Below are 24,429 nucleotides of genomic sequence, written 5' to 3'. Positions count from 1 at the left end.
TTGTTCTTTAAACAGTGTAAAGTAATTCAACTACTTTTTTATTCCTTGTTTGTAGCTAAAATTTGTATCTAAGATGGCGCCACAAGAGGAGACATTGGGCGGCACGGTGGCACAGTGGTTAACACTGCTGTCTCACAGCGCCTGAGACCCGGGTTCAATTCCTGACTCAGGCTGTGTGGAGTTTGCACATTCTCCCCGTGTCTGCGTGGGTTTCCTCCGGGTGCTCCGGTTTCCTCCCACAGTCCAAAGATGTGCAGGCTAGGTGAATTGGCCGTGCTAAATTGCCGTAGTGTTAGGTAAAGGGGTAAATGTAGGGGAATGGGTCTGGGTGGGTTGCGCTTCGGCAGGTCGGTGTGGACTTGTTGGGCCGAAGGGCTTGTTTCCACACTGTAAGTAATCTAATCTAATTATAAAATGTTTCACTGTACTCATAGACTTGAATACACATTTCAAAGGAACTCTCCCTTCTGCCCTCTCCCCTGTCTTCCTCCTCTCTCTTCTCTGAGAGTCATAGAGATATGCAGCATGGGAACAGACCCTTGAGTCCATCTCGTCCATGCCAACCGGATATCCTAACCTAATCTGGTCCCATTTGCCAGCACTCGGCCCACATCCATCTAAACCCTTCCTATTCATATATGCATCCAGATACCTTTTTTAAATGCAGTAATTGTACCAGCCTTCACCATTTCCTCTGGCAGCTCATTCCATACACTCACCATCCTCTGTGTGGAAAACGTTGTTCCTTAGGTCCCTTATTACATCTTTCCCCTCTTACCCTAAACCAATGCCCTTTAATTCTGGACTCACCCGCCCCAGGGAAAAGATCTCATCTATTTATCCTATTCATGCCTCTCATGATTTTATAAACCTCTATAAGGAAAGTATACCAAACACCACCTTTGCTGTCTCATCTACCTGCATCTCTACTTTCAAGGAACTATGAACCTGCGCTCCAAGGTCTCTTTTTTTTCAGTAACACACCTCAGGATCTTGCCATTAAATGTATACGTCCTGCTCTGATTTGCTTTTCCAAAATGCAGCATCTCACATTTATCTAACTTAAACTCCAACTGCTGCTCCTCAGCCCATTGGCCCATCTGATCAAGATCCCATTGTACTCTGAGGTAACCCTCTTCACTGTCCATGCCATCTCCAATTTTGGTGTCATCTGCAAATTTACTAGCCATACCTCTTCATAAATGACAAAAAGCAACGGACCCAGCACCAATCCTTGTGGCACACCACCGGTCACAGGCCTCCAGTCTGAAAGGCAGCACTTCACCACTACCCTTTGTCCTCTGCCTTCAAGCCAATTCTGTATCCAATGGCTAGTTCTCCCTGTATCCCTAGCTAGTTCCATGTGATCTAACCTCGCTAACCTGTTTCCCAAGTGGAACCTTGTCGAATGTCTTGCTGAAGTCCATACAGTTCATACCTACCGCTCTGCCCTCATCAATCCTCTTTGTTACTTCTTCAAAAAACTTGATCAAGTTTGTGAGACATGGTTTCCCACACACACAATCATGTTGACTATCCCTCATCAGTCCTTGCCTTTCAAAATACATGTACATCCTGTCCCTCAGGATTCCATCCAATAATTTGCCCACCACTGATGTCAGGCTCAATGGTTTATAGTCCCCTGGCTTGTCCTTACTACGTTTCTTAAATAGTGGTACCATATTAGCCAACCTCAAGTCTTCTGTCACCTCGCCTGTAGCGATCAATGATACAAATATCACAGCTAAGGGTCCAGCAATCATTTCCCTCGCTTCCCACAGAGTTCAAGGGAACACTTGATCAGGTCTGAGGGATTTATCCACTTTTATACATTTCAAGACATCCAGCACTTCCTCCTCTGTAATATGGACATTTTTCAAGATGTCACCATCTATTTCCCTACATTCTATATCTTCCATATCCTTTTCCACAGTAAATGTCCTGGGCACACATCCACTTTTATGCGTTTCAAAACATGCAGCACCACCACCTCTGTAATATGAACATTTCTCTCCTGTCCCCTCCCATCCTGCCCCGTCGCATCCCCTTCCCTCCTGTTCATCTTATATATTTAATACCAGAAATAAGAAGCATTGAAGATAATAACGAGCTCACAATGGATGGGAAATCTAAATGTCTTCACCAAGCATGGTTTAGGAACATTACGTACTGATCGAGTCCTAAGGTGCACCATAATCGCCAAGTGAGACAATTCCAGGTGTTGTGCATATCAGCAGAAGGGAATACTTGGATCGTTCTTCCCATATTTTCCAACTGCTGATACATTGATTCAGCCCAAAAATAGACACCCACAAAGCATGGTGTGCAGAATTGTGTTCAACTACAAATTTTAACCTGGCATATTCTTCTTTCCGTAATTAAAGTCGATACAGGTGACCACACTGATTGAATAAGGAGTTAAGAGAAGATATTGGCAGGAGCAACACCAGGTTTTCTGAAAATGAGGTACCAAACAGTGAAGTTAAAACGCAGGACTACATGCATGCTGAACAGTGGAATTAATGTGTTCAATTCCAAACTAAGCAATCCAGCAGATCAGATCAAGGTTGCTGTTCTGCTATATCTTGCTGTGAACGTAATGGACAAACACTTTTTTCAGCACAATCACACCTGACATGGTGTCAAGATGATACGAATGTCCCCATCCTCTTATTGGGCTGTACCATTATTGACTGCGCAAATCAATTTGAGCCATCTTTATCCAGGGGTCTCGGAAACAGTGTCCACCTCAGCCTTTTCCTACATGACTGATGTCCATTTATGCCATTAATTCATTCCTCCTGATAACAAGAAATAGCTGAGCTCACTGGATACAGCAAAGGCTCCTGACTGTGACAGCACCCTGGCTGTATTGCTGAAGAACTGTAGTCCAGAACAAGCTGCATTTCAGATCAAGGTGTTCCATTTCAGCTACAATACTGTCAGTGACCGAACAATGTGCAAAATTTTCTGGGTATGACCTATTCACAAAAAGCATGTCAAATCCAATTCAGTCAATCGCATCCTCATCTGTCTACTCTTAATCAGCAGTATGATGCAAGGTGCTGTCAACAGTGCTGTTACATTGCACTTAACTTCCTCATAACCCAGTCATGGCTTGAGCATTGACAAAAGAGCTGAAAACCAGCAATGCAGAAAGACAGAATTTGATGTGTAGTGTCCACTCCTTGTGAAACTGAAGTGAATGCAGAGAGGAGATGATCTTCATGGTTGTAGTCAGGATTGACACAAAAGAATGTTCTTGTTTTGGGGCAGTCATCTCTGCCCCAGAATATTGCTGCATGAGTTCCTTGACATTACTTTTGACCAAATAATTTTTAGCAGCTTCAGCAATAGTTTTGTCTCCAACAAAAGTAAGGGTGAGTGACTATTTATACTTTGTATAACAGCATTTGCAATTCCTTGATTAATGGAACAATATGTGCACAATTACAGCAGGACCCAAACAATTCAGAGTTTAGGCTGACATCGTGCACAGTTCCTTGGGCAATGACCATTTTCAGTGAGAGAGTATAACCATACTCCTTTCATGTTTAGTGGCAATGCCATGAATGAATCTGCCCCATTAAAATCCTGGTGTCACCATTGACCACAAATGTAACTGGACTCACCACATATTCTGTGGGTGCATAAGCAATTTAGAGATAAGAATGGTTTATGATAAACAACTCTCCTCCTGACTGTCCGAAGACCATCAATCATCGAATTGACAGAAAGCATTGGTGTGATGGAATGATCTGGGCTTATCTGGATGAACGCAGCTCCAACAAAACTCAAGAAGCTTATTCTCATCCAAGGCAAAGCATGCATGTGTTCAACATCCTGTCCATCACCTTTAACAGATGCCGTCTGGCTGGCCTGTATATTACTATGTACAAGATGCACTGCAACTCACCAAGGTTTCAAAACATGATTTCCGCATGTTAAAAGCAACAAGTGTCGCAGACGTATTGCCAACTTCTAATCTACCTAACAGCCTCCCATTGTTGTAACTTTCATGTTTTTCATTGTTAGTTGATCAAGCAACTTACCAAACTGCATTGTGGTCATACTTTCATTACATAAACTTTATTCATTCGAGAAGTCAACCCACCACTACCTTCAGGATAAATCACATGGGCTGTATATGCTGGCTTTGCAAATTACAGCTAAGCTCTGAATGAAAAGCAATTAAGTTTGAGATATGCATAACTATAGCTCCTCGATAACACTGACTATTTTCAAAAATTTTGGTTCAATGTATCTGCCTCACAATATCTCAAAACAGGTGATGAAATTGAATTTGTTCACATGCTATTGATTTTTTTTAAACTGCTTACAGTTTTGAATGATACTTTAGAATGAAAGATTATACTTCAACAAAAAGAGAAAACCTTGAATGCACATGAATTGTTTCTAAGGCTGAGAGCAGGTTTTTCTTCTGTCATGTAAGCAGGTGCATTTTGATTACAATTTTGAAAATTAAAGGCGAGTCTTTTAAACACTGATTCTGAAAAGACTGCAGAGTTGCACTGAGCTGTCACGAACTAATTACAGAATTTTGAAAAATTGTCAGAGAAAATGGCTTCAGTTGTATGTTTGTAAGCTGGGGTCTTTTGAAATTTCAGGATCTTTTAGGGGAATCTCATTCCTCATAAATATTTGTTTAGTTTTCTATTATGATTTGATTTTTTTTTAAAAAAACATTTGTAATGATAACCTTTCTGAAATTAAGATACAGTGTTAGATAAGAAATGAAATGCCTTAATGCTTATTGAGTGTATCCTTTCTGTTTCTGCAGATGCTCCAAATGCTGAACAGCATGATCTCTTCTGTCAAAAATTACAGCAGTGCTGTGTGATTTTTGATTTCATGGACTCTGTTTCAGACTTAAAGAGTAAAGAGGTCAAAAGAGCAACCCTGAATGAATTGGTGGATTTCCTCACCTCAAATAGAGGTGTGCTTCTTGAACAAGCCTATCCTGAAATAGTAAAAATGGTATGTGACTTGTGCCCATGATGGATGTCATCAACTTTTTTTGGTTCCAATCTGTTCTGAGTCCTATTTCAATGAAGAGCTACTATTTATTGTTGTTCATTATGGTTCAGGTACTTGTTGGGTTGGAGAGAAAATTGATTAAGTACAAACCTGTAAGTAAATTTTCAAAATTTGCGATTTGTTCTGAGACAATACCCACTGTAACATTGCATCTGGTGTTGGAAGTGAATTTTATAGCTTCTACAAATAGAACTTGATATATTGGCATGCAAATACCTGGGTTGGTTAGATTAGATTACTTAGTGTGGAAACAGACCCTTCGGCTCAACAAGTCCACACTGACCTGCTCATATGGATGCTCGAGTAAGTTTGAACAAGTGTATACATACTCGTAAGTTTCAAGAATTTCACAAGTGAATAATTGGCAAACGAGTCTTTCCTTTGACTGACTGTAGGAGGGTAATAAAGGTGGCAGTGTGGGTGAGGAAGCTTCATAAACAAACACATACAGGTGACCTTCGATCCAAATAAGAGACTACAGCTCTGAGTTAACCTAAACAGGGCAACTGGTGTTGTTTACAAGTGGCGTAGCTTTATGTTTGCACACACGAACTCTTTGCTCCATCTGGATGTGGATTTTATACAATTCACAGTTTTACAGGTAACGTTTCTGCTTCTGTGAAATACAAATTTGAACATAATGGTAGGCACTAGGTGTATTGCCAGATCTGGCAGGACCAGGTAAAACTGTAGAATCATTAAATCCCTACAGTGTGGAAACAGGCCATTCAGCCCAACAAATCCACACCAACCCTCCGAAGAGTAGCCAATCAGACCCATTCCCCTCCGTATACCCTTGACTAATGCACCTAACCTACATATCCCTGAATACTATGTGTAACTTAGCGTGGCCAGTTCACCTGTCCTGCCATCTTTGGATTGTGGGAGGAAACTGGACCACTTGGAGGAAACCCACGCAGACACAGGGAGAATGAGCAAACTCCACACAGACAGTTGCCCGAGGCTGGAATCGAACCCGGGTCCCAGGCGTTGAGATAGCAGTGCTAACCACTGAGCCTAGGTTCCTGCTTTCCCCCGATTTAAAACTGTTCATTATAACTTCCAACTACAATTTGCAACTGCAAATCATGTTTCTAAATCCCTCTAATTCTAACACTGATTCCTCCACTTTCACCCCCAACAAATCTGAGGGTCAAAACAGCAAGTGTCAGAGAAACTCAGCAAGTCTGAGAGCATTAGAGGAGAGAAAGTCTTTGTATCCTCTTTAGTCATAGGAGAGGTCCCAGAAGACCAGAGAATAGCTAATGCTTTTACTTTGTTTAAGAAGGGCAACAGGGATAATCTGGGCAATTGCAGATTGTGAGCCCATCAGTGGTAAATAAATTATTGGAGAAGACTTTTAGGAGGGGATTTGCTCACATTGGAAAAATATGGATATACTAGTAAAAGGCAGCATTACTTTGTGGAGAAAGTCATGTCTCTCAAACTTGATTGTGTGTTTTAAGGAAGGGACAAAGATGATTGCTGAGGGCAGAGTGGTGGATGTTGTCTGTGTGGATTTCAGCAAGGCCTTTGACATGACAAGATGATGCAGAAGGTGAAGTCATCTGATATCTGCAGTGAATTGTAAGATAGATACAGAAATGGCTTGGGCGGTATGTTAGCGCCTCATTGAACCAGTGACCTGTGTTCGATTTCACCTTGGGGCAACTATCTGTATGGAATTTGCGTGTTCTCCCTGTATCAGCGTGAGCTTCCTCCCACAGTCCAAAGACCTGTAGGTTAAGTGGATTGGCCTTGGTAAGTTTCTCCTTCGCATCCAAGAATGTGCAGCTTGGTAGATTAGCCTGGGAAATGCAGAATTATGGGGATAGGGTAGGGTGGGATGCTTATCTGAAGGGTATGTGTGGACTCGAAGGGCTGAATGACCTGCTTCCACACTCTTGGGATCTTATGATTCTATTCTATGATAGAAGACAGAGTAGAAGTAGATTTTTTTTTACTAAAGGTCTGTGACCAGTGGTGTTCTGCAGGGATCAATGCTGGGACCCTGTCACTTGTTAATTTTGGAGGAGAATCATGGAAATGCTGGTATTGAACTGGGATGGACAGTCAGAAGTCACATGATACCGGTTATAGTCCAACAGATTTCTTTGAAATCACAAGCTTTCAAAGCGCTGCTCATTCATCAGGTGAAGTGAAAGTCAGCGCTCTGAAAGCTTCAAGAGAATATAAGTGGTCTGATCAGTAAGTTTGAGGAAAATACAAAGATTTGGGGAACTGTGGATAGTGAGGAGGATTGCCAGAGGATACAGCAGGTTAAAAATAGGCTTGAGACTTGGGTTGAGAAATGTCAGATGGAATTTAATCCAGGTAAATGGGAGGACATAAATTTTGGAAGGTCTGATGCCGGAGGGAATTAGACAGTAAATTGCAGAACCCTTAGAAGCTTTAACATACAGCGGAACCTAGGCATATAGGTCAATAGTTTCTTGGAAAGGGCAACACAATTGGATAAATTAGTCAAGGAGGTATATGACATGCTTGCCTTTATTTGGGACATAAAATATAAAAATTGGTGTGTCATGTTGGAGCTGTATAAAAGTTTGATTAGGCCACGTTTGGGAATATTGTACAGTTCTGGTTACCACACTGATGGAAGGGTATGAAGGCTTTGGAGAAGGAACAGAAAAGGCTTACCCAGCATATTGGTATGAGGAGAGATTGTACAAACTTGGTTTGTTTTCACATGAATGTGGGACGCTGAGGGGCAACTTGATAGAATGGATAATTGAAGTTGTCTTCCCAAAGTAGAAATGTCAGTTAATAAGGTACATAGGTTTACGGCAAAAGGAAGAAAAGTTTAAAGTAAATGTGAGAGGCAAGTTTTGTTTAAAATGGAATGTGGAAAGTGCCTGGAATATGCAGTCAGAGGAGATGATTGAAGCAGATACAACAACAATATTTAAGAAGCATCTTGACAGATATATGAATAGGCAGGGAAAAGCGGGATATTGAGAGTGTACAGGTAAATAATTTTTAGTTTAGGCATGAAAGATGTAGAACGTAGGGAAATATATGGTGACGTCTTGAAAAATGTCCATATTACAGAAGAGGAAATGATGGATGTCTTGAAATCCCTAGAACCTTATCAGGTGTACCCTAGAATTCTGTGGGAAGTTAATGAAGTGATTGCTGGGCCCTTTGCTGATATATTTGTGTCATAGATAGTCACAGGTGAGGTGCTGGAAGACTGGGGGTTGGCTAACATGGTGCCACTATTTAAGAAGGGTGATAAGGACAAGCCAGGGAACTATAGACCAGTGAGCCTGACATCAGTGGTGGGCAAGTTATTGGAGGGAATCCTGAGGTACAGAGGATGTACATGTATTTTGAAAGGAAGGACTGACTAGGGATAGTCAATGTTGCTTTATGTGTAAGTCATGTCTTACAAACTTGATTGAGTGTTTTTGAAGAAGTAACAAGAGGATTGATGAGGGCAGAGTGGTGGACATGATCTATATGGACTTCAGTAAGGCATTCAACAAGGTTCCCCATGGAAGACTGGATAGCAAGGTTAGATCTCATGGTATACAAGGCTCAAAGGTAGAAGACAGAGGGTGGGGGTAGAGGGTTGTCTTTCAGACTGGAGGCTTGTAACCAGTGGAGTGCCACAGGGATCGGTGCTGGGCCCTCTACTTTTTTTAGCCATTTTATATAAATGGTTGGATGTGAACATAAGAGGTATAGCTGGTAAGTTTGCAGGTGACACCAAAATTGGAGGTTTAGTGGACAGTGAAGAAGGTTACCTCAGATTAAAATGGGATCTTGATCAGATGGGCCAATGGGTTGACAAGTAGCAGATAGAGTTTAATTTAAATAAATGTAAGGTGCTGCATTTTGGGAGAGCTAATCTTAGCAGGACACATGCACTTAATGGTAAGTTCCTAGGGAGTGTTGCTGAACAAAGAGAGCTTGGACTGCAGGTTCATAGCTCCTTGAAAGTAGAGACGCAGATAGGTAGGATAGTGAAAAAGACATTTGGTATGCTTTCCTTTATTGGTCAGAGCACTCATTATAGGAGTTGCGGGCCATTTTGTAGCTGTACATTTGTTCGGCTGTTGTTGGAATATCGAATGCAATTCTGGTCTCCTTCCCATCGGATGGATGTTGTGAAACTTGAAGCGGTTCAGAAAAGATTTACAAGAATGTTGCCAGGGTTGGAGGATTTGAGCAATAGGAAGAGTTTGAATAGGCTGGGTTTGTTTTCCCTGGAGTGTCTGAGGCTGAGGGGTAACATTGTAGAGGTTTATAAAATCATGAGGGGCATGGATCAAATATATAGACAAGGTTTTTTACCTGGGGTAGGGGAGTCCAGAACTGGATACTGTACATTTAGGATAGAGGGGAAAGATATGAAAGAGACCTAAGGGGCAACTTTTTCATGCAGTGGGTGGTGTATGTGTGGAATGAGCTGTCAGAAGAAGTGGTGGAGGCTGGTACAATTGTAGCCTTTAAAAGGGTATATGAAAAGGAAGGGTTTGAAAGCATATGGGCAGGTGTGACCAGATTGGGTTGGGATATCTGGCTGGCATGGATGAGCTGAACCTAAGGGTCTGTTTCCGTGTTGTACATCTCTATGACTTGCGCTTCTCCCCCGGTTCTTTCTGAGTTAACTTTTTACCCACAGAGGCGAACTGTTTATAGAGCACTCACCTCATCCCCAGCCCTTGCTGAGACTGTGCATTTTTCTGCAGCTCCTTGGCTTTTCTTGGGTTTCTTTTACTACTTTCACTAATGCCACTGGCTTAGCTTCTTTTACCATATCATTGCTCACCGTGCCTTTCTTTCACGATCAGCACTGTGGCTTTACATGTCCCACTTTACCACAATGGAAACACCTGAGTCCTTTCACCTCCTTTCCACCCTCTTGGGCTTCCTTTTCTAACCTGTGGTAGACACTAATGTTCTCTACTTTTTTTTTCGTAGTCTGGATTTCTCCTTCTCCCAACTTCTATCCCTTACTGGACGAAATTCTGGCTGGAAGGTTGTCTTATGTATCAACGTGCTGCCCTTCTCATGTCCTGAACTTTCTGTTTATCCACATGAACTCTTACCATCGCTGGAAGTGAGTTTTTAAACTCCAGCAGAATAATCTCTCTTTGAGCCTCATAGGTCTTATTTATTTTTAAGGCCTGCACCCATCTATCAAAATGACTGTTTAATTCTTTTGAACTCAGCATAAATCTGATCAGGTTCCTCCTTCATGTTTCTGAACGGCTGTCTATATGCTTCTGGTACCAGTTCATAAGCACTTAAAATAGACTGTTGACCTCTTCGTAAGCTCTTCACCCTTCATCTGACAGCGCGGCAAATACCTCATTAATTCTACTTACTAGTTTAGTCTGAACTAGCATTACCCATAAATCCCCGGACCGCCCCATTTACACAGACAATTGTTCAAATGAAATAAAGAAGAATTTGGCATCTTTCTCATCAAACTGTGGCAGAGCTTTTATTTATTTTTTTTGTTTGTTGTGTGTGTGTGTGTGTGTGTGTGTGTGTGTATATATCTCTCTCTCTCTCCCTCTCTCTCTCTCTCTCTCTCTCTCTCTCTCTCTCTCTCTCTCTCTCTCTCTCTCTCTCTCTCTCTCTCTCTCTCTCTACCTACCTTCTCTTTCAATCTCCATCCTGTTAACTTGACTTTGCTGACCAAATTGCAACTTCTCAAGTTTAAATTCTCTCTTTTTCCTCAGCTAAGAATCTTCTCTCTATCTTTCTTTTCCCTGTCTCTCTTTCTCTCTCCCTTACTTCTCTCTCTTTGCTCAGCTAAGAATCCTCTCTCTCTTTTTCCTCTCTTCTCCCTCTCTTTCTCTCTCCCATTGTTTATCTTCGAACTCAATTTTCCTCAATTGTACTTTCATTTTTTCTAACTGTACAGCACTTGTCTATTTCTCTGACACACTGAAATGTTTTGAATAATTCCCTTACAATTTTAGCTTTACCTATGTCCTTGATCAAACCCTATTCTAGAACCTCTTTGCTAATTGGTCGTTTCTTTCCTTTCTAAACTTTCTTGGCAAATTTGGGAATTATTTTCAAACCCCAGAACCTCTTCAGCAATTTTAAAAGCCATTTCTCTCACTTTTAATTTGTCAAACATAAGTGACTGAAATTAAACAAATTGACTCACCTATGTTTTATTTAAAGATCTAGGTCACTAACCAGCAAGTGTTTAAATCTACTGGACTTTGTTTGTACCCCAAATCTATTCAAATCTCAGACTGGATCTGTCTAAACCTGTTCAAATCATGGACGAGAGCCCTCAAACTGTTATGACATGGGGTAAACCTCTCTGCTGATTTAAATCCGACACTCAGAAGCTCACTTTGCGCTGCCATCTGTAAAATTTCGAGAGGCAAAGAACTATTCCTGATCTCACTATTTAAAGTGGAAATTAACAATTTTATTCTTTAGGTCCAAAAGAGAACATTAAAACAACAACTTTTTACAACTCCTTTCCTTTAAGCCTATCTTTTACCTCCCACTCTACAATACTGATTAAGATTTACAAAAAAAAAGTTTCAAAACCAGCCAGCTTTTTCGTTTCTCCATTGTAGGATTTCTTTTGTAGATTTTCCTCTTGTATTTTCCTGGGTTGTCTTTTCTTCTGTCTTCTGCTACACAACTTTTCTTATGGACCGGTACCTTTCAGAGAGCTATTCGGCTCACAGTCTGTACTTGTTGTTGCTGTTTGCTGTTCTCACTCTGTTCAAAATGTCTGGTTTTATATCCCAAAACATCAGATCATTTCATTGGTTTGATGCCATCCCAAACAGTAAAATTTAAATTCAATTGGATTTTGGTATCTGGGACATAATTTAAATTAATTGGCTAAATTTGTATTTTTTTTGTTCCATGGCAATTCAACTCCATCTATTTGTTTCAACCAAATGTTACATTTTTAAATAGGACAGCACACTCTGTGCTTTCAGTCACCTTTCTCTTAAAAGTACAGTACATACCTACACCTTCATAATACTTTCTCCTTTTAAAAGTGCTATTGGTTTGATCTTTTATCCTCCCAAAGTTCCAAAACCATGCAACAGCTTCTAAAACAGTATTTACTGTTCCTTGAGTTTGAAGAAATTAGCTCCAACACTGAAAATATCTCAAAAAGGAACTGCTCTTACAGCCACATTTTTGCTGTCCTCCATCTTCAATTAGCCAGAATCCTCCTTATTAAAGTTTTGATGTTTACAGTATCACAATGTTAATAGAAATTTATAGCAGAACAAGATCAGTTGTGTTGAAAGCAAAATCATAAAAACAAGATACTGGGGTGGGATCAGCAGCAGGGAGAAATGAAAATGAAGAAAGAGGTCATGGTTTCATGTTGTTGAATGTAATGTTCATTCCAGGAGGCTATGCAGTGTGCTTATGTTCCTCCAGTTTGGCAGCTCTGTTTTTATCTCCTCAGTTGCTGTTAGACCTGTTGAGTTTCTCCATTTTCTATTTCTATTTCAGAGCTTCGGCATTTTCAGTATTTTGTAGCATGTTTGTGGCGTTCTCTGACTGGGATTGAGACTATTTGTTTAGTTGTATCTACTGCTTTCTGTCCTTTATTTCTGTAGCCCAACGTTCAGCTGTGTTTCCCTGTTATTATAATGCTGAGTTTGCTGGTTCAGTAGTAGCTTCATAATTAGTTAAGAGGTAGGGTGATGTTTGCTAATAATCGCACATTGTTCAGCACCATTTGAGACTCCTGTGACATTGACATAGTCTGTGTCCAAATAGAGCACAATATTCAGATTTTGTGGGCAGACAAGGGGATTGCAACAATCGGGTCTGGTTTCATTTGCATCTTGAAATCATATTTCTATCACACTGTTGTCTCACTCAATCCCTTCTCTGTCAGACTCCTTGATAGACACATAGTATCAGAGTTTTGAAAAAAATTATTCATTTTGTGGGATGTGGATGTCACTGGCTGGCCAGCATTTATTGCCTGTCCCCGAGTTACCCTTGAGAGGGTGATAGTGAGCTACCTTCGTGAGATGCTCAAGTCCAACTGCTGTGGGTTGGACTGTCATCAGGGAGGGAATTCCAGGATTTTGACCCAACGACAGTGAAGGGTTGGTGATATATTTTCAAGTCAGGATGGTGAGTGACTTGGAGGGGAACTTGAAGGTGGTGGTGATCCCATATATCTGCTGCCCTTGTCCTTCTAGATGAAAGTGGTCATGGGGTTTGGAAGGTGCTATCTGAAGATCTTTGGTGACTTTCTGCAGTGCATCTTGTGTGGAGTACATACTGCTGCTATTGAGTGTCAGTGTTGGAGGAAGTGGGTGCTTGTGGACATGGTACCAGTCAATCAGGCTGCTTTGTCCTGGGTGGTGTTAAGCTTCTTGACTGTTGTTGAGACTGTACTCTTCCAGGCAAGAGGGCAGTATTCCATCACACTCCTGACTTGTGCTTTGTTGATGGCAGACCAGCTTTGGGGAGTGACAAGGTGTGTTATTTGCCGATGTGGTCCTTGCCTCTGACCTGCTGTTGTTGCCACTACGTTTATGCGGTGAGTCCAGTTGAGTTTCTGATTAATGATAACTCCGAGGATGTTGGTAATCGGGAATTCGGTGATGGTAACACCATTTGAATATCAAAGAGCTGTGGTTAGACCGTCTCTTGTTGGTGATTGTTAGTGATGGTCATAGCCTGGCATTTGTGTGGTGCGAATGTTACTTACCACTTGTCAGCCCAATCCTGGATATTATCCAGATCTTGTTGCATTTGGACATGGACTGCTTCAGTTTCTGATGAGTTGTGAATGGTGCTCAACATTGTGCAATCATCTGTGAATACACCCACTTCTGATCTTATAATGGAGGGAAGGTCATTGATGAAGCAGCTGAAGATCGTTGGGCCTAGGACACTACCCTGAGGAATTCCTGCAGACATGTTCTGGAGCTGATATAACTAACCTCCAAAACCATGACTATCTTCCTATGTGTCAGGTATGACTCTAACTATCCCTGATGCCAATTGATTCCAGTTTTGCTCTGGCTCCATGATGCTATACTCAGTCAAATGCAACCTTGATGTTAAGAGTGTCACTTTCACCTCCTCTCTCGAATTCAGCTTTTTTGTCCATATTTGAACCAAGGCTGTAATGAGGTCAGGGGCTGAGTGGCCCTGGTGGAACCCAGACTGGACCTCATTAAGCAGGTTATTGTTTACTGATAGGTCAGGCAGCATCCAAGGAGCAGGAGAATCGACGTTTCGAGCATGACCCCTTCTTCAGGAATCTGAAGTTTCCTGAAGAAGGCCTCATGCCCGAAACGTCGATTCTCCTACTCCTTGGATGTTGCCTGACCTTTGCACTTTTCCAGCAACACATTTTCAGCTCTGATCTCCAGCATCTGCAGTCTTCACTTTCTCCTATTGCTTACTGATAGCACTCTTGATGGCATCTTCCATCAGTTACTAATAACTGACATTGGATTGTTGAGGCAGTAATATTCCAGGTTGGATTTGTCCTGCTTTTTGTGCACAGGGCATACTTCGACAATTTCCCACACTGTTAGGTCGATGCCAGTGTTATAATTGCACTGGAACAGCTTGTCTTGGGGAGCAGCAAGTTCTGGAGCACAAGTCTTCAGCACTTTTGTGGGAATGTTGTCAGGGCCCATAGCCTTTGCAGTATACAGAGCCTTCAGCTATTTTTTGGTATCATGTGGAATGAATTGAATTGGTTGGAAACTGGTACCTTTAATGCTGGGGATCGCGGCAGGAGGCTGAGGTGGATCCTCCACTTGGCACTTCTGGTGAGCATGTGAGCAGAAATTGCCTCCAACTAAGTATTAAGGAGACCAAGGACATTGTTATTGGTTCTTGTCCTTCTAGATAGCCATGCATTTGGAAGGTGTTGTCTAATGGTCTTAAGTGCATTTATAGATAGTACACGCTGCTGCTGAGCATCGGTGGTGAAGGGTGTGGATGTTTATAGACAGCTACAGATGAAGAATCAGCCAAAATGCACAAGAAGTTGAAGTGTTAAGCCACAGAAGGCATTTGTGGATCCAGCCTTTTGTCGTACTTGCAGCCAGCCCAGTGATGAAGACGTGCATGCAGATGCGTTTCAGTAAACTTCACTCACTAGTGCATGCCCAAGTGTCTTCCTTGGCATACTGTGAATGCTCCTTGGTGACTGCAAATGCAGCCAGCCATTCAATTTGGTGTCGAGATCATCATGCTATCTGTGCAGAATTTCTTTCCTGTTTCTATCTAGGTCTTTGGGACCTATCAATACTTCCTCTAATTTTATTTTTCAGTGCGCAGATCTCGGAGGTCCGTGCATGGTATCAATTTCCAAAACCGAAAATCAATATGTTGGCATGCCGAGTGACATGTGCGGGTTGGCTGCACAGATTCAAGGGAGTGATGATATTCGTATGGATTATGACCACTAGGTCTTCCCCCTCCCACCATAAGTTCCTTTCCAGCCCCAAGCAGATGTTCCAAACCCCAACGTTGACAGACAATGCAGCCATCGGTACTCATTATTTTTTTGCAAAGAAGTGTCAATTCCCGGCACTATGCCATTGCCAATCACTGTATTCCTTTAGTTTTCCAACCTGAAGGCTGGTGCCATGTTTAGTTTGTTCATCCACCCTACAGCCACTGCTGTCATTCAAACAGGCCATGAGATCACTTGAACAATTACAGAGGCTGTCACTTGAGTACTCCTTCCTGTGGGTCTCGATACCTTTCTCACTCACTTGTGCCCTGACCATCTAAGAACCTCTTATTATGGTGTGGATGTCTCCTTATGCAAAGAATGCAGGTAACCTTCCCCCTCCATTGTATTCCAGTGTCAGCAGTTCAGCCTCCAGTTCTTGTCAGGGTTGGAGGATTTAAGCTATAGGGAGAGGTTGAATCGGCTAGGGTTGTTTTACCTGGAGTGTTGGAGGCTGAGGGGTGACCTTATAGAGGTTTAGAAAATTATGAGAGGCACGGATAGGATAAATAGACAAAGTCTTTTTCCTGGGTTGGGGGAGTCCAGAACTGGAGGGCATAGGTTCAGGGTGAGAGGGGGAACAACCCCAACAACCCACCCTCCCCTCCTGGCACCTTCTTCTGCCATTACAGGAATTGCAAAACCCGCGCCCCCCCCCCTGCCCCCACCTCACCTGTATCCAAGGCCCCAAAGGAGCCTTCCACATCCATTGAAGCTTTACCTGCACTTCCACTCATGTCATTTATTGTAGCTGTTGCTCCCGATGCCGTCTCCTCTACATTTGGGAGACTGAGTGCTGCCTTGCCAATCAACCCTACTACCCGTGGCTGAACACTTCAAGTCTCCCACTCACTCTGCCGAGGACATGCAGGTCCTGGACCTCGTCCACTGCCGTTCCCTCACCACCCGACGCCTGGGGGAAGAGCACCTCACCTTCTGCCTCGAGAACTTTCAACCTCTTGGCATCAATGTGGACTTCACTAGTTTGCTCATTTCCCCATCCCCCACCTTACCCCAATTCCAGCCTTCCAGTACAGCACTGTCCTCATGACCTGTCTCACCTGTCAATCTTCCATCCCACCTATCCGCTCCACCCTCTTCTCCAACCTTCACCACCCCCTCCATCCACCTACTGCACTCTCAGCTACCTTCTCCCCAGCCCCATCCCCTCCCATTTATCTCTCCACCCCTGAGGCTCCCAGCCTCATTCCTGATGAAGGGCATTTACCCAAAACGTCAGTTTTTCCTGCTCCTCAGATGTTGCCTGACCTGCTGTGCTTTTCCAGTACTACTCTAATCTTGACTCTCATCTGCAGTAACCACTTCTGCCTATAACCTGGTGTCATGTGACTTCTGACTTTATATTTTCTTTGTCAAATATCTGTATATTAAAATTTGGGAATAGAAGAGCTTGACCAGTTTCAGAGAATTGCCAAAGAGCAAGCTTGTTCCTTTGTAGTAGCACAAGAACTGATTCCAGTTATCTCTGACTCAAAGCTCTGTTAAAGGCCAAAATATTGCAAATGTTGGAAATCTGAACCAAACACAATTCTGGAGAAACCCAAAAGGTCTAGCAGCACCTGTGGAAAGAGAAACAGTTAATATTTTCAGTCCAGTTTGTCTTTATCTCTCCTTTAGAGCTGTTGAGTGTTCCTCCAGCATTCTCTGTGTTTGTTTAATATAATTCTGTCGCTGTCTGTCAGCCACAGGGCTCTCTCCTTGTTCACTCTTCTTGGATTGCAGGTCAGTCACCTTAAGTCTAGTAGAGAAGTTTCTGGAAACAGTTATTCAAAATAGAACTCATGGTCACGAGGAAAAATGTGGGTTGATTAGGAACAGCCAAAATAGATTTCTTCAGGGAAAGTCTTGTTTAACGTGCTGGATTATTTTTGAGAGAACGGAGAGCCTTGAGTATCATTCTGTTGATGTACTGCATGTGGACTCCAAAAAGCATTCTACATACTGCCTCATAAAGATTTAAATTTACAGCTCGTGGAGTAGAAAAGACAGTGGCAGTGTGCATACAAAATTGACCCACTGACACCAAACAGTAATACTCAATAGATATTTTTCAATCTGGAGGAAGGTTGTTCCTCAGGGGTCAGTATGGGGACCCTTGTTTTTCATTATTTATATATTAATTGTCTAGTGCGTTATGTGCAGGGAACACTAAAAATTTGTGACGCATAAAGCTTGTAAACTGTAAGGACAGTGTATAACTTCGAATGGACGTGGATAGATTGGTGGGAGTGAGCATTTAGACACGGATAAAATTCAAGGTAGAGAGGTGTGATTTAGTAGGAATACCGTAGACACATGTTACGCAAGTACGTACATTACTAAGAGGGGGAATAAGAGAGCAGAAAGATCTGGTTGTATGTGTACATGGGTCGCTAAAGGTGGGCACAACAGATGGAGTGAGCAGTTAAGAAAGCAAACAGAGTGCTGGGTTTTATGGATAGGGGCATGGAGTGCAAGAACAAGGAGGTGATGTTGAACTTCTATAAGTCAGTGGTTAAAGCTCAGCCAGAGTATTGTACAGGTCATTCTGCGATAATGCACATTTCGTGAACCCAAATTCACTGTAACGAACTGGGGACACTCTTTCCAAAGTGCAGACTTTTAAAATCGTTACATCGTCAACACTTGAAGCACTGTTTCCAAAGTGTGATTTTTCTAAAATGCGGGGTTGCACTTGGATGCAATCATCACATTATAGAAGAACTATCTGTACACAGATCTGAGTGCCACATCTTGGAAGGATGTGAACTTATTGGAGAGAATGCAAACGAGCTTTACAAGAATGGCTCCAGGGATGAATAACATCAGTTATGAAGAGAGAGAGAGATTGAGACTTTTCTCCTTGGAACAAAGAAGGCAAAGAGGAAATTTGTGAAAGGTTTTCATAATCATGAGAGGACTAGTTTAATCAAAGCATTAAAGAGGGCGATAGGTGATTATTTGAAACAAGATGTGAAGTACAGGGAAAAAGGCAGAAGATTTTGGAGTAAATTGGTCAGTTGCTGTGGTCATGATGAGCTGAATGGCCTTACGCACAAAAACAATTTTGCAAGTGAGTTGAAGTACAGTTTATTTTCCTGTCTGAGATGCATCAAAGATTTAGGTTTTAGAAGAAGAATAATAAACAATATGAAGAATTCATGGCTTTTAATTGTGTTTTAAAAAGTTTGCAAAATTAGGAACCTGTGCTTAAATAAGTGTACAAAGGTAAATTTGCTGTAGTCCCAGTGGACAATAGAAGTTGCATTGTCTTTAAAGGGAGACTGCAGGTGGTAAGCTTAACCTGAGAGTTCCCTCACTTCAGGCAAGGGGTGAGTTTGAGAAGGCAGGATCTTCATGGTAGTCTTATCGAGTGTGGACACAGATTACAAAAGCAAAATGCTACAGTTGCCAGAAATCTGAAAAAAAAGAGGTGCAAACACTAGGGTTGGATGGCATCAGCCACAACTGTGGAGAGAGGAAATAAAAAATATATTAATGTTTCAGGTCATTGGCCTTTTATTTGAACTATAGGATGAGATGTTTCAGTCAGTTGAAGGGAATTTGAACCTACCTTTCAGAACTTGCCGCACCCCATTCTCTCTCCTTAATTTTGTCGACCAATCCACTGACCAAGGTGGGGCTGTTGAGTTATCTACGGACTTTTACCAAGCTGGATACCAACCCTCCAACACTTTCTCCTACCTCCCTGGACCATATCTTCATTGCTGGATATCTTTTCCTGGATCGTCACTGGCTCCCATCCTCTGTCTCCAACTTCAGTCCACTAAACCCTGCACAGCCCAGTTCAAGCTCCTTCCCAAAATCTTCAAGCAAAGCAGTCCTGGTTTTTTTCACTGTTTCAGTTTTTCCTGCCTCAGTGAACTTATTTCTTCCAAGCTCTTCTGATGGCCCACGTCAACAGTTGGCAGTTTCCTGGCCTTAATCATTTTCTCTTCACTGTAGGCCTCTAATCCCTCGATGTCTACATTCCCTATCAAGATGGTCATAAATCTCTCCACTCCTCTCTTGAAGAGGTCCAAACAGTTCTCATCCACGACTTACTGTCTTCCACCTGACTGAGGTTATTCTCAATCTGAATAACTTTTATTTTTCAACTTCATTGATTTTGCCCAAATGGAAGACATTGCTATGGCTACCTGCAGTGAGTCCTACATTTCTGTGGAATATATGGAACATTCATTACTGCAGTCTGACACTGCAGAGATGGACTCTTCCCTCCTCTCTTTATCTGACATGTTAATGATGAAATCAGGAAATCCATTGCCTACTGAAGACCAGGCATGTGGCATTCAAGTTGGACAGCGCAGACCTTCAGAGGAACTCCAGATACTACCTCCACAATGTCATATGAGATCCAAAGAGGCGGTACTAGACCAAATTAGAGGCCCAAACTAACCACACAGACACCCACTGCCTCTGGCAAGGCCTATACAATATAATGGCATACAAAATGAAACAGAACAAAATGGTGGACAAAAATACACCCCTTTCTGATGCTATAAGTGCATTTTATGCTCTCTTTATGTCCAGTCCTGCCAGCCCCTGTTCCCTTAGTCACTGTTGCAGGCATCAGATCGGCCTTCATGAGACTGAACCGGAGGAAAACTGGCCCAGATGGAGTCCCCAGCCGTGCACTCAGATCCTGTGCAGACTAGCTGGCAGGAGGATTCACTGACATCTTTAACCTCTGCTTGCTACAATCTGAAGTCCCCACCTGCTTCAAGAAGACTACCATCAATCCAGTGCCAAAGGAAACACATGCAATATGCCTCCATGACTACTGCCCAGTGGCTCTGACCCCCATAATTATGAAGTGCTTCAAGGAGTTAGTCAGGGCTGACATCAGCTCTAGCCTCGCTGCCAGGCTCAATCCCCTGAAATTTGCCTACTGGTGCAACAGGTCCACAGCAGAGGCCATTTTCTTAGCCCTACACTCATTCCTGGAACACCTGATTAATAAGGGGATTTATATCAGGATTCTACTTATCGACTACGGCTCTGCCTTAAACTCTATAATCCCAATCAAACGCATCTTCATACTCTGAGATCTCAGTCTTATTCCACCCTCTGCAACTGGATACTCAGCTTCCTGACCCACAATCAGTGAAGATAGACAACAACATGTCCTCTATAATAATCCTCAACAGTGAAGCTATGCAAGGATGTGTACTCAACCCCCTGCTGTACTCCTAATGACTACATGACCAAATATCATCCAAATACTATCCACAAGGTCACTGGCCACCATTGTAGACCGGACATTAAGCTATGATGAATCCGAATACAAGAAGGAGATAGAATGTTTGGAGTTGTGGTGCAAAGATAACAATTTATCCCACAATGTCAGCAAAACTAAAGAACTGATCATTGACTTCAGAAAGAAAGGAGGAGAACACCTCCCTAGCTACATGAATGGAGCTGAGGGTGGAGAGGGTTGAGGCTGTCAGGTTCCTAGGAGTGATGATCACTAACAATCTGACCTGTTCCTCCCATGTAGTTGCAACGGTCCAGAAGGAACACCAATGCTGCTGCTGCTTCAGGAGGCTTAGGAAATTCAGCATGTCTATCAGGACCCTCCATCAACTTTAACAGCTGCACCATAGAAAGCATTTTGTCTGGGTGCATCATTGCTTAGTATGGCAAATGCTCTGTCCGCGTGATAGAGAGTTGAGGAATAGGGAGAGAGAACAGTTAAATGCGTGGCTACAGGATGGTGCAGGAGGGAGGGATTCCAGTGTCTGGATAACTGGAGTTCTTTCTGGGGAAGGTGGAACCTCTATAAACAGGATGGTCTACATCTGAACCTGAGGGCTACCAGTATCCTTTTGGGGCGGGGGGGGTTTGCTAGTGCTCTTTGGGGGGATTTAAATTAACTCTGCAGGGGCATGGGAACCTAGACTGTAGCTTTAGGGTGCAGGACCTTTGAGTGTAGGGAGATTAGGAACATGGCATCAATTTTGAAGGAGCGTGCCTGTAAACAGGAAGGTGGCTTGAAGTGTGCATACTTCAATGCGAGAAGTATACGAAATAAGGTAGGTGAACTTGCAGCGTGGGTTGGTACCTGAGATTTCAATGTTGTGGCTATTACGGAGACATGGGTAGAACAGGGACAGGAATGGCTGTTGCAGGTTCCAGGGTTTAAATTTTTAGTAGGGTCTGAGGTGGGGGTAAAAGAGGGGGAGGTGTGGCATTGCTTGTCAAGGATAGTGTTACAGTGGTGGAAAGGACGATGGATGAAGACTCGCCAACTGAGATGGTTTGGGCTGAGGTTAGAAATAGGAAAGGTGAGGTCACCCTGTTAGGAGTTTTCTACAGGCCTCCTAATAGTCCTAGACGTAGAAGAAAAGATTGCGAGGATGATTCAGGAGAAGAGTGAAAGTAATAGGGTGGTTGTTATGGGGGACTTTAATTTTCCATTTATTGACTGGGAAAGCTATAACTCGAGTACGTTAGATGGGTCGGTGTTTGTCCAATGTGTGCAGGAGGGTTTCCTGACACAATATGTAGACAGGCCGACAAGAGGTGAGGCCATACTGGATTTGGTTCTGGATAACAAACCAGGCCAGGTGTTAGAGTTGGAGGTAGGTGAGCACTTTGGGGACAGTGACCACAATTCGGTGACTTTTACTCTAGTGATGGAGAGGGATAGGTGTGCTCTGCAGGGCAAGAGTTATAGCTGGGGGCAGGGAAATTGTGATGCGGTGAGGCATGACTTAGGATGCGTGGCTTGGAAAAGTAGGCTTCAAGGGAAGGGCACAATCAATATGTGGAGCTTGTTCAAGGAGCAACTGTTGAGTGTCCTTGATTAAGTATGTACCTGTCAAGCAGGGAGGAAAGGGTCATGTGAGGGAGCCGTGGTTTAATAAGGAATTGGAATCCCTTGTTAAAGGGAGGAGGGCGGCTGATGTAAAGATGAGGCATGAAGGTTCAATTGGGGCGATTGAGAGTTATAAGGTAGCCAAGAAGGATCTAGAGAGAGCTAAGACCAGCAAGGAGGAGACATGAAAAGTCCTTGGTTGGTAGGAGTAGGGAAAACCCAAAGGCTTTCTATAGGTATGTCAGGAATAAAAGAATGACTAGGGTAGGAATAGGTCCAGTCAAGGATAGTAGCGGGAAGTTTTGATTGGAGGCTGAAGAGATTGGGGAGACGCTGAATGAATACTTTTCATCAGTATTCACTCAGGAACAGGACATTGTTGCCGATATGAATATTGAGTCACAATTAATTAGAATGGATGGCTTTGAGGTATGTAGGGAAGAGGTGTTGGAAATTTTGGAAAGGGTGAAAATAGATAAGTCCCCTGGGCCTGATGGCATTTATCCTAGAATTCTCTGGGAAGCAAGGGAGAGTTTGCAGAGGCATTGGCCTTGATTTTTATGTCCTTGTTGTCTAGAGGAATAGTGCCAGAAGACTGGAGGATAGCAAATGTGGTTCCCTTGTTCAAGAAGGGGAGTAGGGATAACCCTAGTTACTATAGGCACGTGAGTCTCACTTCTATTGTGGGCAAAGTCTTAGAGAATTGTAAGGGATAGGATTTATGAACATCTGGATAGGAATAGTGTGATCAAGGATAGTCAGCATGGTTTTGTGAAGGGCAGGTTGTGCCTCACAAACCTTATTGAATTCTTTGAGAAGTTGACTAAGGAGGTGGACGAGGGTAAAGCGGTAGATGTGGTGTATGTGGATTTTAGTAAGGCGTTTGATAAGGTTCCCCATGGCAGGCTCCTGCAAAAAATACATTGAGGGTGCGTTAGAGGTTTGGATTAGGAATTGACTGGCTGGAAGAAGACAGAGTGTAGTAGTTGATGGTAAAGTTTCATCTTGGAGTGTAGTTACCAGCGGTGTTCCTCAAAGATCTGTTTGGGACCATTGCTGTTTGTCATTTTTATAAATGACCTCGAGGAGGGGCTAGAAGGTTGGGTGAGCAAGTTTGCGGATGATACGAAAGTCGGTGGCGTTGTTGACAGTGAGGAAGGATGTGGCAGGTTACAGCGGGATTTAGATAAGCTGCAGAACTGGGCAAAAAGGTGGCAAATGGAGTTCAATGTAGGTAAGTGTGAAGTGATTCACTTTGGTAAGAGTAACAAGAAGATGGGGTGCTGGGCTATTGGTCGGATACTTGGTAGTGTGGACGAGCAGAGGGATCTTGGTGTCCATGTACACAGATCTCTGGAAGTTGTCACCCAGGTAAATAGTGCTGTGAAGAAGGCATATGGACTACTGGCTTTTATTGGTAGAGGAATTGAGTTCTAGAGTCCTGAGATCATGTTGCAGTTGTATAAGACTCTGGTGCGGCCGCATCTGGAGTATTGTGTGCAGTTTTGGTCGCCATACTATAGGAAGGATGTGGAGGCACTGGAACGAGTGCAGAGGAGGTTTACCAGGATGTTGCCTGGTATGGTAGGAAGATCGTATGAGGAAAGGCTGAGGCACTTGGGGCTGTTTTCATTGGAGAAAAGAAGGTTTAGGGGTGATTTGATAGAGGTGTACAAGATGATTAGGGGTTTAGATAGGGTTGACCATGAGAACCTTTTTCCACGTATGGAGTCAACTATTATGAGGGGGCATAGCTTTAAATTAAGGGGAGGTAGGTATAGGACAGATATTAGGGGTAGATTCTTTACTCAGCGAGTCGTGAGTTCATGGAATGCCCTGCCAGTAGCAGTGGTGGACTCTCCCTCTTTATGGGCATTTAAACGGGCATTAGATAGGCATATGGAGGACAGTGGGCTAGTATAGGTTAGGTGGGCTTGGGTCGGCGCAACATCGAGGGCCAAAGGGCCTGTACTGCGCTGTATTTTTCAATGTCCTATGTTCTACAGAAAGTTGTGAACACAGCCCGGACTATCTCACAAGTCAGCTTCCCATC

General features: G+C 42.9%; 1 protein-coding gene across 1 annotated transcript in view; it reads left to right on the top strand.

Moving 5' to 3' along the window:
• ppp2r5a (protein phosphatase 2, regulatory subunit B', alpha isoform) overlaps window positions 1–24,429 on the top strand; it is a 168,691-nt gene that overhangs the window by 82,239 nt on the left and 62,023 nt on the right. Inside the window, exon 2 of the mRNA XM_060831481.1 lies at window positions 4,802–4,998. Coding sequence (XP_060687464.1) covers window positions 4,802–4,998 — 197 coding nt within the window. The remainder of the gene's footprint in view (window positions 1–4,801; window positions 4,999–24,429) is intronic.

The sequence above is a fragment of the Hemiscyllium ocellatum genome, chromosome 10 (assembly GCF_020745735.1).
Source record: "Hemiscyllium ocellatum isolate sHemOce1 chromosome 10, sHemOce1.pat.X.cur, whole genome shotgun sequence".
Lineage (NCBI taxonomy): Eukaryota > Metazoa > Chordata > Chondrichthyes > Orectolobiformes > Hemiscylliidae > Hemiscyllium > Hemiscyllium ocellatum.
Note: the sequence above shows the minus strand (reverse complement) of the source record. Positions and strands in the feature narration are given on the sequence as shown.